This window comes from Tribolium castaneum, chromosome 5 (assembly GCF_031307605.1).
Source record: "Tribolium castaneum strain GA2 chromosome 5, icTriCast1.1, whole genome shotgun sequence".
Taxonomy (NCBI): domain Eukaryota; kingdom Metazoa; phylum Arthropoda; class Insecta; order Coleoptera; family Tenebrionidae; genus Tribolium; species Tribolium castaneum.
The window spans coordinates 9,511,624-9,524,821 of NC_087398.1; the positions used below are offsets into that span (position 1 = coordinate 9,511,624).

Genomic DNA, 13,198 nt, shown 5'->3' on the forward strand with positions numbered 1-13,198 from the left:
ATGATGGAGCGATATTTTATGGAGAGCTTAATTCTCTCGCATCCGCTTTGAATTATTAAAACAAATTGGAAAAGATCTTCGATACAGGCGGAAGAGGATTCAATTAGGTGGTAATTCCGCCATTTGCGTTCCGGGGGTCCTTGAAAGAGTTGCCTGTCTTTCGCTCGAGATTTGTAATTGGGGCTTGGCGCCGTGGGCCCCCACGCTACATTTAACAGGTTGATGCTTTCCTAAGTGAAATGAAATTGTGTATTATACACCAGGTTGGCTTCAGACCGATACGGATATGTATCTATCGTCGTGTTTGAGCGGATGAGGGGTTCCAACGCCCAATTGCCCCTTTATTAGGTTGCACTAATTGCATTCGAGCGCGGATGCGAGCGAATTTCACCTTGTTCATTTTTCTCGAGACAGGAAAGGAAATTCCACTAAAGAGTGTTGGGTCAAAATGTAAACACGTTTTTTTTAACTGGAATAAACCGTAATAAGTTGACGTACTGTGTTCCACAACAATGTGCTAAATAAACTGCTAGAACTATCGTGTTAAAGCCAGAACAATTATGAGATTACGAACGCGAAACTATTTTCTTGCGGAGCATACTTGAAATTTAATTGAAATGTCTGCTTATTTGTGTCTAGAAACGACGTTCTGCTGACGTTCCAGCAATTAATTATGCATCACTGATTTTTTAATTGCTGCCAAAGGAGTAAATAGAGAGAAAAATTGTTAGCATCCTGATTTAATTGACGGACGAAAAACTAGTTTTATATCTGAGACAAATATAAGTACTTTAAGAAACTCGAGGAGTGTCCCTGTAGCTTTGTCACATACAATTTCAACAAAAGAGGAAACAATTATCCAACTGAAACTTCTAAAATCTGTTGAGTTAAAAGACCAAAAAATAATCCATAACGGGATTTTCAAGTTGATAACTGGAGAAACAAGGGGAGTTTTACTTTAAAGAAACCAATTTTTGAAACAGATATTTTTCAAATAAATTAGTATTTGCACAGATCTTCCAAATTGCTGTTGTTCAAACAATGTGTTAATTCGTATGCAGACCGTCTGGTTCTATTTATTTTCTTGAATTAAATGGCTCAATCCAAACTGTTTCGAAATGGCAATTGAATATTTGATCATCGTTCGATGGCGCGAATTCGAATAATTTTTCTTCGAGTCAGTTTCGTTGTTTATCACTGTTTAGAGGATACTTGAGGAAGTTCTATTTCAGGATTTTTTGGCTTGTCAGCGTTAATCTATCTTGTTATTATTACGTTTGAGTAAGTTTGTGGCCAATTCGTCTTTATCTGTTATGTTTTACTACATGTGTTTTTCCCTGCTGTAATTCCACGGATAGCGATCTTGGCTAATTCTGGGATAGATAAATAGAGATGTCTATAATGATTAGTGTTGGGGCAATTGAGGGAAAGTTCGACTTGATCCCAGATCGTAACTTTTACTGCACTTCAAGTCTGGTAGCTTCTTGAGATAACAACAAAGCGACTGAAACTTGTATTTTTTTATTAATGTTTCAGCAGCCAAATCGCTTCCTGAAATAATTATAATTCATAAGCTGGCAGATAGCAGATAACCACAAGCAAAGGATTTATCAGATATAAAGTCCTGAATTATTCCTCAGCTTTGGCTAAATTGAATTCTTCATTTCGTTCTGAATCTCCTCTTCTTTCTTTGTCTCCTCCAACTATCCGAGTATTGGAAACTGTTATTGCGTTAAAGTTAACGAAAACTTTGCTCTTTTATTCCGTCGTTCTAAAAATAGCTGCGCTGTTTGAAAATTTTACTGCGTTTACATTATTGTAACAGAGTGTAGTTGAACTGATTTATTTTGTGCTCGGATGCAAATTTGATTTTGAGCGTCCAATTAATTCCAACAATTTGTTAGAGGAAATTGCTAGGAGCCGCCGTTTAAACACCGAGAATTTAATAGTCAACATATTAATTTTACGGTAAATTCGAACCTTTACAGGGCTTAAGAACTAGGAGAATTTCTCAAGTAAATAGTTTTCTAATTAACAAATAAATCAAGAGTAAAATATCCACTGCGAACTTCCTGTCAAAGAAAATCACAGACACAGCTCAAGTATAAATCATTACAAATCAGTGTTTTGTAAATACACTTGTGATCTAGTTTTCTTACATTATCGTGGTTTTACTGAAGTATAATTAAATTACCTTGTGGGCCGTAAATTGTCTTTTACGTTTTATAAAACGTCTTCATTTTATGACAAATTATTACCATCATTAGATGTTTGTTTTCCTTGCGCGGATCTCCTGAAGGTTTAAGTATATATTTTTGTAATAAATTGCTAGCTGTAGTAAAAGCCCTAAAAATATAAAAGGCCTGCCCTCATAAAAGGTACAAAGGAGCATTAAGAGCCTCGTATATTACCAAACGTAAGATGAAAAACTTCCGGTAAAAATTCCTTAAATTTTAAACACCGCTGTTTTACGAGTATCAATAGCAGTTTTATAGTAACATAAATCACCATCAGCTACATGAACTTTTTATTCAAATCAATGTTAAATTATTTATTTAATTCTGAAAAGCTATGAACGTTTTATCGCTTCACAAATTTCGTTCGGTCGCTTTAACGTAATAATCTCGCAGTATATACTCCGATTTCAATTTGCGCAAAACTTTCCAGACAATATGATTTGGTTTAAGAAATGGCATTAGCGGAATATACCGCCTTAGTTGTTCACGTGAAGTGTTCTCATTTTTCCTGAGATTTATTCACATTTACCGAAAATATGATTTTAATTAAAATAATGAATCAGTTTTGTAACCCGAGTCCAAAAGTGCATCGAAATTTATGACGACACTCACAGTATGGAGAAAATAATTGAATTCATTCCGTAATTCGATTAAATTTAATTAAAGTCTTCAGGGGATCATGAGGCTGTACTTATTCAGCCAGTAATTAAAATTTTGTATTTTTTGATGAGTCATTACGAGAATTTAATTTTACGAAATATTTTTTTAATCCTGTGAAATTTTAATTTATTAAATTTGTTTCAGGTGGAATGGCACGAGCTGGCATGGCGTTAAGGAGGGGAACGAGCCATGGAAATGCAGAGTAGGTTTTTTAATCTTTTCTAAAATCGATACGATTCAAAAGCGTGTTCTTATTTATTGCCCAGACAGTGATATATCTACATACTGACACACAATCTGTTAATTATTATTCCAGTCACTTGCGTGCCATTTGTGACACGTTCAATATGTTCATATTGTCTGCTTATAATTTTTTACAAAATAAATTCTAAAGTGCATTAATTTAGAGCTTGATGGGTTTTTAAGTGCTTGCTTTTTTGGTAGATCTAGATTAAACTTTCGGTTTGACCGAATTTGAGTTCCAGGAAGAAATTGCAAAATATTGTTTCACACCAACGCGAAATCGCATTTTTATCTTTGTTCCGTTACAGCTTACAAATCGAGCTAAATGTTTGGTGATCTGGAAATTTTTCTCTAATTTTGTATTGACCAATTTGATCCTTTCTAAATTTACACCCGGAAGTTGTTTTCTCGCTTTTATTTTAAATACAACCTCAGTGTTAATATTATTTGCACGCAAATTCTTACTTTTCTGCATTTATTCCACGCTGCACGAAAGAGTAACCTTCGTTTTATCTTCTGATGAGTCCATTCATGTATTGCATCTGAGAAATAGATAATGAAATTTGAATACCAAAATATTTCGTACACCGACTGAATAAAAATTTTACTGCCACTTCGACGGATATGTTTTTTAAATGCAGATTATATTTCTGGGTTGATAAAATACGTTTCGCGAATGCCAACCACTAATAGTTGGTTTTTAAAGTTCGTCTTAAGCGCATCTGTGGACTCTCTAACTTAATAAAACTTCTTAAAAGTTAAGTTTCGACAAGCAATAACCAAGTTTTAAATATTATGGCAAGCTGTTGTAAGAATAGATAGTGTAGGGTGGTTTCCACTTAAAAAGAAAACACTAGCTGCAGTGAACTTTAAATGTTTTCGTTTATTCTACATTTTATTGAAAAATGCAAGACCCTAAACAAAAGTTCTACTTTTTGCTTGCACCTGATGATGTAATATCCTCATATTACTTTCATATTTGTTTTACCATAAACTTTTAGCATAAACTTTTACTTTAGTTAGTTACTTTTGTTAGTTATTTGGTTTGTGGGTTTACTCTTGTCAGTAGGATCTAGAATTTTTTACACAGAAAATGACTTGTTTTGCATTGTTAAAGTCTTGAAATTTTAAAAGGAATTTAGATATGTTTTCCCTGTTTCTTTTCCAGAAAAACTGGTATATTTTTTTCGTTCTTAAACCAACTTCCAAACTGCCTTCTTTTTTTAAGAACTGTTCGATTATTGGAAGTAATGACGTCAGATTAATACTGCATAAGTATTTACGATTTGTTTTGTGGATGAAAATATAGATATGTTAAAAAACCTCGGTAAACATAACATTTGCTGCAAAGACTAGTCATTTAGTTAATTAGCGCAAGTCTGTGTAAATATGCTACAAATTAAACTAATTTTGGTGTTTAACTTTTTTAATCTAATGTTTGGAAGACCAACTTTTCAGTGTTTGCATTTGACTTAATTTTATTTCCACGAGAGAAATAGTAGCTATTTATCCAATTAATATGACATAGATAAAATAAAGGCTTGTTATCTAACAACTTCCTTAGAAGTCTTTTTGTTTGATTTTGGCCTATTATATCTCTCCATAATAGAATATTTTTTCCAACTTTGTCCTCGTTTAATTACCTCACGTAATACTTGATGATTCATTGCGGTGACTTTACAGACACGTCTTTTTTCTTTTGCATTAGCTTGACCGACATAAAACTGGATTTTATCGAATGGTATCATAAACATTCACCTTGAATCGCAAACTCATCACCTTGACATAATCTTTTGTATCTGCTGACAGTTGTAGCACAGTAAGACATAAATTAAGATCCTTTCCAACACCTCAAAATTGATAAATGTGGACCATCTCGCGTTTTTGCAAACCTGAAAAACGGGCCGGAATCCGTTGAATTTCGGACAAAAGTTCCGGAATCGCATTCGCCTTCGAGTATTAGTGATCCATCCCTTCCTGCAATAATCCCCTGAAAATTTGCATAGGTATGAGGGTGAGCAGATGGCGCGAAATGTCCACTCCAAACACACTTCGTGTTTACTTTGCACCTACGGAACAAAGACGCTCCTGGCGGTAAACATAATCGGAGATTAAATGACGCACATTTCTAAATCCGCCTTTATGGTGCGGTGGCCTTAAATGTCAAAATATTGCAGGAGCGAGCCGATAAGTAGGATTTAATTTTGATGTAGTGTGCCTGGATATTGCAGGAATAGCAAGCGGGAAACGGGTGCGATAATAGAGATTGGATTTAATTTAAAGAATTGTTGCGCATTGTTACTGGAGCTTTGCCACTATCGCACGTGTAATTAAATACAAAATTGCATTAAGTATTTGCGTGTAATTGAATTTTATCAGATATTTGTTTGTGAAGCTTTTGGACTTAAAAAACACTATTTAGAGGATTGTTATTCATTTTGTGTACACATTTCAAAGCGTGAAATATTTTGCGTGTTACGGGCGAACGATACAGTTTTGTGCCTCATTCATATTGAATATGGTTTCCGCAATGAAAATCAAATGTCTGGCGCCAATTTAAAGCACCGTTTATGGTACAACATAAAGCGAATATTCTCCGTTATAACAGCAATCAGAAAATATACCTTGGAATTTTTCACCCCGACTTTACACTTTTGCGGTTGTATTGGCACAAGCTTGCCGAATGCATCAAATAGAGAGGAGAGATGCTGACGTACACTTTACGAGGGCAATTTCTGCGAATATTATTTCCTGCTCTGGCTGAACATTTCCCGACGATGCGAGAAAGAAAATTGTGTTATGATAATTTTTCTAGCATTACTCATTTCTTACACGGTTTCTAAACACTACTCTCGTTCGCAGACCCATCAAGATGAAGACAATTTATTAATTATTTTGTCTTATTGTCGAAAGTTTGGTGCACATGTGAACCAGACTCTGTAATGTGTATAACGTGGCAAGACTGTTCAAACTGCTGAACGTTTGCAATGTTCTCGTGCAAAGTTGCTGCATGTTATGCGTTACTTAATTTTAAAACAAATGTTGGAATCAGCGCTGAAACACGATTCCGGTGGAATACAAATTGGGGGAAACGGTGGAGCTGTTGTACTTAATATAGAGATATGAGTTTAATTTAAAGCTGGGACATTTGACATATGGACACATTTGTAAAGGTTCAGAGTTTTTAAGGGTAACGGTTATTCAACAATCAACACCAGTGCTTGTGAAAATTTGTGATTTTGTGACAATGCACAAATGTAAGACGATGTTAAGGTTTTACAATATCAAACATGTTCCCTTGTAACACCAATTAGGGGAATAATGTCCATTAGAGTGTCTGCGTTACGTGGGGCACTAAACCCTTAGTTAGTAAAGTTGCATTTTGATGGTTGCGGGCTAATAATTCGCGCAGAAGACACGGCGTGACTCCTTATAAGCGCTGCCTTTACGACTCCCTCAGGATAGTGAAAGTCCTCCAGGACGCGTAGTATTGATCCTGACTCTCACTTTACACCACCGGCGGCCGTTATTTGGAGCCATAATTAACTCATCTCGCGCCCAATAACTTGCATGAATTTGCTCCAAGGTCGTAAAATCGGTAATGGTTTGGTGAATTTTGCAGCAAAACCCGATTTTTGGTATTGACACGAGGAGGCGCAGTAAAATTGCAATTTTACGAGCTGAAATATGCATACGGTCGTAATTCAATGGTTCTTGTTGAAGTAAATGTTTTCGTCGGCTTGTTTCTTCGCGAAATTGAAATTTGTTGCGTCCCTCCAAGTTCTAAGAAGTACTTTCGCTACTTATAAAGTATTCATGCTATGTTGCTAGTACGTGCCTATATTCCGAGGGCATTACGGGAATTTACAGGTTTCTTGTTGGAGTTTGGCGACGAACTGATGGCGAATTTCATTTCATTAGTCACCGTGATATGTGCGATAAAAGTTGCTTGATTATGCTTTTTATTAAGCCCGTAACAATGCAACTTTCCGGGGCTCCAGCTGGCGTTTGTCGCAAACTAACAACGGAGTCTCATGTGGGACTAATATTAACATCCCTTCCAATTAGGGTCGTTAGCGCCCGCTGGAATTATTAAACACGCATCTATTTATTCCCTTTCACTTCGAATGAAGTTCGCGTATCGCATAATGCAGGCCTTAGTCGATGTTCTGGCCCGATTTTGATGACAGTTTGTTTGAATAAGCAGCTTTATGCCCACCTTATCTCGGGAAGTTTATGTCATGGCATATTCATGCCGCTGATGAAGATAATTAATTACCAGACACCATTGCTCCTGAAATTATCCTTATTTAATTTAGCGAGATGGTCTTGTACACTTTCAATTTTGGGTTAGGGTTAGTTATTCCCAAGGGAAAGGCTCTCTACATGCAGTCTTTTCCTTTGTTTAGGACCATTTTGTTACGGTTTTTGGATGTAATTAGGTGTAGGAACCCAAACTAATCTTTATTCAATTAATTTAAATTTACATTTGTTTGTTACTTCTTTAATATTTATCATTTTGTGTTTTAAACAGTTAGGTTTTTGCTACATTTCTGTCCAAGCAACCAGGTATTAACATTATTTTTTTTTTAAGAATTTTGTGATTTTACAATATTTTAGAATCCCAGTCATTGTAAATTGGCCAATTTTATTGGTACAGCTTTTATTCATTAATGTCTATGAAAGAAATTGGCTATTAACAATTTTAGGGCTACATAGATTTCATATTTTTTATTATTGAGGGTTTTTATTATCACCTGTTACATGCAACAATACATAGAAATGAGCTATGATTTATAAAATTTTCATGAATAGGTACAAATGGTTCATAAACATGGCAATTAGTTATAATTTACTGCATACTAACACCTACCTGAGTGTTACAATGTTAAAAAACTTCTTGCATAATTTCAAAGTTGCATAGATGGTTACATCAAATTATGCATCATAAAATAATTTTATTTATGGATATCCTTAATGTTTAGTTATACAAATTAATAAATTATACTAAACCATTTAACAATTAACAACAGTTTTTGTCCTCCTTTTAATCTTATTAACATTAAATTGGAAACACCAAAGTGGAACACCCCTAAACCCCTCGTCTCATTCTCTATTGAAACATAACTTTCGCAGCAAATTAATAAAAAATTCAAGAAACCTTCTTTCACCCTTGTCCATTCTGTCAAAACGTAAAGTAGGTTTTTGATTAAATTTTTCATATTCCCTTTTTTATCAGAAGCGTATTAATGTCATTAACTATTTAAGAAATGAGTAACAGAATTTCCGAGAGCCTCGTAACTGAATATTTTATGAAGCAATATGTTGCCATCGGTCAGAATTTTAGTAGATTAAATACAGTTTAATGACAATGAAAGCCATGGTTTTGAAGTTTGTTGTATAGTAATTATTTCGGCTTTCGTAAACTGTAGTCATAAATCTTTCATGACATGTTGTAATTTCATGGCCGGATATGTATTTTTGCGTCTTAGCACCGCTGGTGGAAATTTCGTAATTGATTATTCGTATGTCTTTTTGTTCCAAACAGTATCAAAAGTCTTCTGCATTATAAAGGACGACAGTTTCCAATTTATAATCCAATTTATATTGTCTCCAAAAATTCAATTCAGTTCGGTTTGATCAAAGTTAGGTTGAAAGTGAATTATGAGCAATCGAAAAAACATTTTCTTTGTGCACGTGATTCCTCGGCAATAAAATTTTATTCTAAGTACTATTGCAATAAAAAATGCAGTTAAAGTTCCGGATTTATGGATTTGTGCACGATCAACGTCTCTTATAACAAGATGCTTATCATTTTTATTACATAATGCGAAGTGGTCACTTACGTTGAACCACAAATCTTGTACAAAGGGCTTTTTTATTCGTTTTTTACGATTATTAGTGTTACTAAGGGCTTTTGAAACGGAGCAATGGAAATCTTATTATTCAAGAAGAGTTAATCTTTATTGTGCACATACTAAGTTTTATGGCTGCGATTTGAGGTGTCTGTGGAGTAATCATAAAAGCTCTTATTGATTGCGTTTAGAACTTTGTAATGTTTTTACAGTCGCTTGTTTAATGCAGAAAAAGACTAGAAAGCTGTGCAATCGCGGTAAATGTTTTCTTACCCTGTTCCTGTAGATTATGACTCTACTAGTCGTTGCAGAGAGTATTACTCAAAAACACAGTTCCGGTTTTTTGCAGAAACTGCCAAGACATTTATTTCAGAACAACTCGAGCGAGAAATAAAACTAAAGCAACTAGTATCGACCCAGCTAACGGCACATGAATAACTGTTTTAACATGCACGAAAATTTTGATTACAACAAATTGCATATTTTGATCATTATGTCTTTATGCTTCTTGCCCAAATTCTGAGTTAGTCACTAAACCGATATTGTTAGAACCGGATTAGTTTCAGAACTGAAACTGACAGTGTGTTGCGATTATCGATTTTCAGACTAAATCTACCAATGATAATTGACAATCCCTGTGGGGTTGAGGATTTATGGGTTATATGAAGATGTGAAAACCGGCGGTTCACACAATAAAACCCCCTTTTTTCATAGCCCATTAAAACCTAACACCATCACCGAAATCGTGCTCCACTGAGATTGCACACCATATTTTCTATCACAATTTAATTTTTTTAATCATTATCAGTCCTGGTTCAGGACGAAATTTATTTGTTTTTCCTTACAACATCCTATATTTTTTATTTTATAATGTCTTATTATTAATTTCCCTCTCGTTATGAATTTCTTCCTTGTGATCATGGAAGTGGCTTTCGGGTCAAAGCATCGCAACCTATTGCATGTTAGATCTTATATTGAAATAACCTTTGCACACCTGCACCAGGGAAATGGAAATTAGCTCCAGCTAATTGGCTGTTAGTTTATTCCTGTAGCTGTAACTAAACGTTCATTTCTATACCTGGATATTCGAGCCCCAACGGTGCACTACCATACCATTTCTCGGGTATGTTAAGTGCTGCAATTGGAACTTTATGTAAAGTGAAAAATACTGATTCGGTTAACACGTTACGAATTTTTAGATTAATAGAATATTCATTGCCTAACTTAACACAAGAGCACAAACATATTTGGCAACAAGTGCAAGAAAACACCACCCATAATGCATGTGCAAACGCACTTTTGTTGCGTCTGGGGCTTTGGTAAATTTAATTATGCCCAGCGTGGCACGTTCGGGGCTTTCTCCGTTTGAAATTGCTGATAATGTTTGCTTTTTTCGGCAGAAGCTCGCTTAAAATATGTGAAAGCTTCGGAGGGCACCTGAGTAATTTCCCTGGTGTCGCACAACCACAATTGAATCTCTTATAACGACACGATCGATTTCAAGAATCTCCGAATGAGATAGCAGGGTTTTTTAATCAAGCTGATCGTTCAAGTTCCATAATAACCACAAACAACGGTGACTTGAAAGTGTTTTTTGTCGGGAGCGGAAGGAGCATGTGTAGCGGAGTTTCGTTCGAAAAGGAAAAAATATGAGGAGAAAAACCGAACATCTTCACTAATGAAAAAAGTAGTGGAGGATATTGTATGCATCACACGCATAACTCTCATCAAGTCACATTACGAAAATAGTCGAGCTCTATTTTCGTATTGACGGATAATAAAAATGGCTTTGAAAAAGACACGGATGTAATGGGGTTTTGACAAAAAATGTTACACTGCTGTGCGGAGAATAAATGGAACGGAATATATGAGTTTTATGCTAATCTTTTGGGCAACATCAATTTCACAATATCTGACGTCTATCTGAAGAGGGGTTCGATGGAAACTTGGCATTATCAGAACGTACTAAATTCTGCATTGTATGGTGCAAGATTCCGCAGTATTACCATTTGATTTACATCTGATACGAATAATTGAAAAAGCCACATTTTGTAATCCACTTTTTATTAAATAAGTTATAAACATACTCTTTATTTTTACAGTAATTTGTTCGTTATCTCGATTCGTCCTAATTTAAAAAAGAGATTTTATAGATACCAAGCAACATCTCCGGTGGGAAGTTTTACGACCACGCGATAGCCATGTTTTACGAAATTATAAAAATCTCAGTTCTGTAATTAGATCCGTCGGTTGTATTTTATACCCGTATATATTTTTGCAACAAAAAGCAAAGAGTTTGCGAAATTGCTAATAAAAACTCACCACTTTACTTGGCCTTTTAACATATGGAGAGTAGGCAGTTTTACGACCGAGTGAATGCGGGGATTTAAAGGATTTTTTCTAATTAAATCTGTTTACCGAAATGAAATGTTTACAACGCTAAAAATTATCCAGGTATTGCCCACATGAATTTGAAAACAATTTGTTCAACATGATGTGAGATTGATTACGTACTTACAAACTCGACAAGGCTTTGTCTAAATCTAGCACGTCTTTAGAACGGGATCATATCAAATTACTGGCGATGTGAGGACAGAGGAAATTGGGCGAAAAAGATGAGTCAGCTTTTATATGCCCACTGGGAGCAAGGTTTTGCCCAATACTTATATTTTGGCTAAGGTTTATAATAAATAACAGCATGAAGAATTTTCGCAAATAAAACTCTGACCCACTTTAACTTTTTAATTTTTCTCGAAAAAGTGCCGGGACAACGAATGATACTCGCACAGCTTTTCATTTTCTTCTAGCTTTAGAAAATTAGTTTAGCTGAAGTTTATTTACCGCTGACGTTCTTTAACTTTTTATAACTTAATCTTGATAAAACATATGGTCGTATCTAGGAAAATTTAATTAATACTTTAGTGAAAGAGAAATGGTTTTCATAGTTTTCTCTCTCGGAAAATTAACTTGATGTCTGTGTTTTCTGCAACATATTTAGGTACCCAAATATACAGAAATTATTCTCCTTTGCTTTACTAAGTGCATGCAAATATGCACACCATCTTTAATCAAAATATTTAGTTGTTAGAGGGGTTAAGTGAAATAGTCTTTGTGCAATTAAAATAGCTCTTCACATTCTTCATCACTTGATATGATAAGATGGCATTTAACAAAACAAACATACGAGAATATATCCATAATTGAGAATAGCAGGAATAGTGATGAATTCTAGAAGTTGTACCAACATGTTATGTACACTGCAGAAAAAAATAAATAAAAGAAAAAAAGCTTCGTTGTTTTATTAGTCTTCAATGAATTAACTTCCTGACTTGAATTTTCGTAATTGTTCGAAAAGTTGCCATTACTTTATAAGTTTGTGTTCATTTCTGTTCTGCTTTTCGAAAAACTCCTATTGTTTCCTCCATTTCCAAAAAATACGCAATTATCGACTCTAGCTCCAAGCTCCATTATCTTCACTTCAGTAATAACTTCGACGTGCAATCCCGAAGTAGGGCATGTGACAGTTTTGGGGTCCCAACAATGGAGCAGTGACATGTGCCAAACGCCCTTGACAACACGTGCGCCCTTCCGCAGGGCTCGCAAACTCCAGCCAGTTCATTGTCGAATATCCTGCACCGTGTCTGTGACCCAACCGCCTTCTGCCGCTTACCACCCAATATTATGGGAATTTAACAGCTCCAATCGATGGTCCTTTTTTCCACCAAGGGAAATTCGCTCGCGATTGCCGAATCACAATCCTATCAAATTTAATCTTCGTCCTGTGACAGGCATCGTTGATGCTGGTGTTAAAAGCTGGCAGTTTGCGACTTCGGGACGATTTTAAATGAAACTTGTGGCCTCTAGCGACAGACTGTTGCGAGTAGATGGAAAACGTCGCGACGCCGGAATGACTGGATTTTTCTTAGTGTAACCGTGTAATTTTCCTCGGTGGAGCGGAATGATGAGTGTTGTCTGCTAGCATCGTTGGTCAATAAAAACTTTATTGGCTGTGGAACACGGGTTATGGATAGAAAGTAAATTCAATTTAGATCTTTCAAATTCCGACTTTTACTTTTTCGCGGGAGTTACGTCCAAATCAACCCTTTCATTCCGGCCTCCAAGTCATTAAAGCCGGTTTGAGTGTAATTACGACGCTTTCCGTTTCTTATCAAAATAATGTAAGCCGTCGTTGCCAATTTCAAT

The 13,198-nt window shown here is 35.4% G+C and overlaps 1 protein-coding gene across 2 annotated transcripts in view; it reads left to right on the top strand.

Annotated features, from left to right (window-relative positions):
• LOC659317 (uncharacterized protein) overlaps positions 1 to 13,198 on the top strand; it is a 109,587-nt gene that overhangs the window by 59,353 nt on the left and 37,036 nt on the right. For both annotated transcript variants that reach the window (XM_015980024.2, XM_008195032.3), the window contains exon 3: positions 3,042 to 3,099. In XM_015980024.2, coding sequence (XP_015835510.1) covers positions 3,047 to 3,099 — 53 coding nt within the window. In that variant the 5' untranslated portion in view covers positions 3,042 to 3,046. The remainder of the gene's footprint in view (positions 1 to 3,041; positions 3,100 to 13,198) is intronic.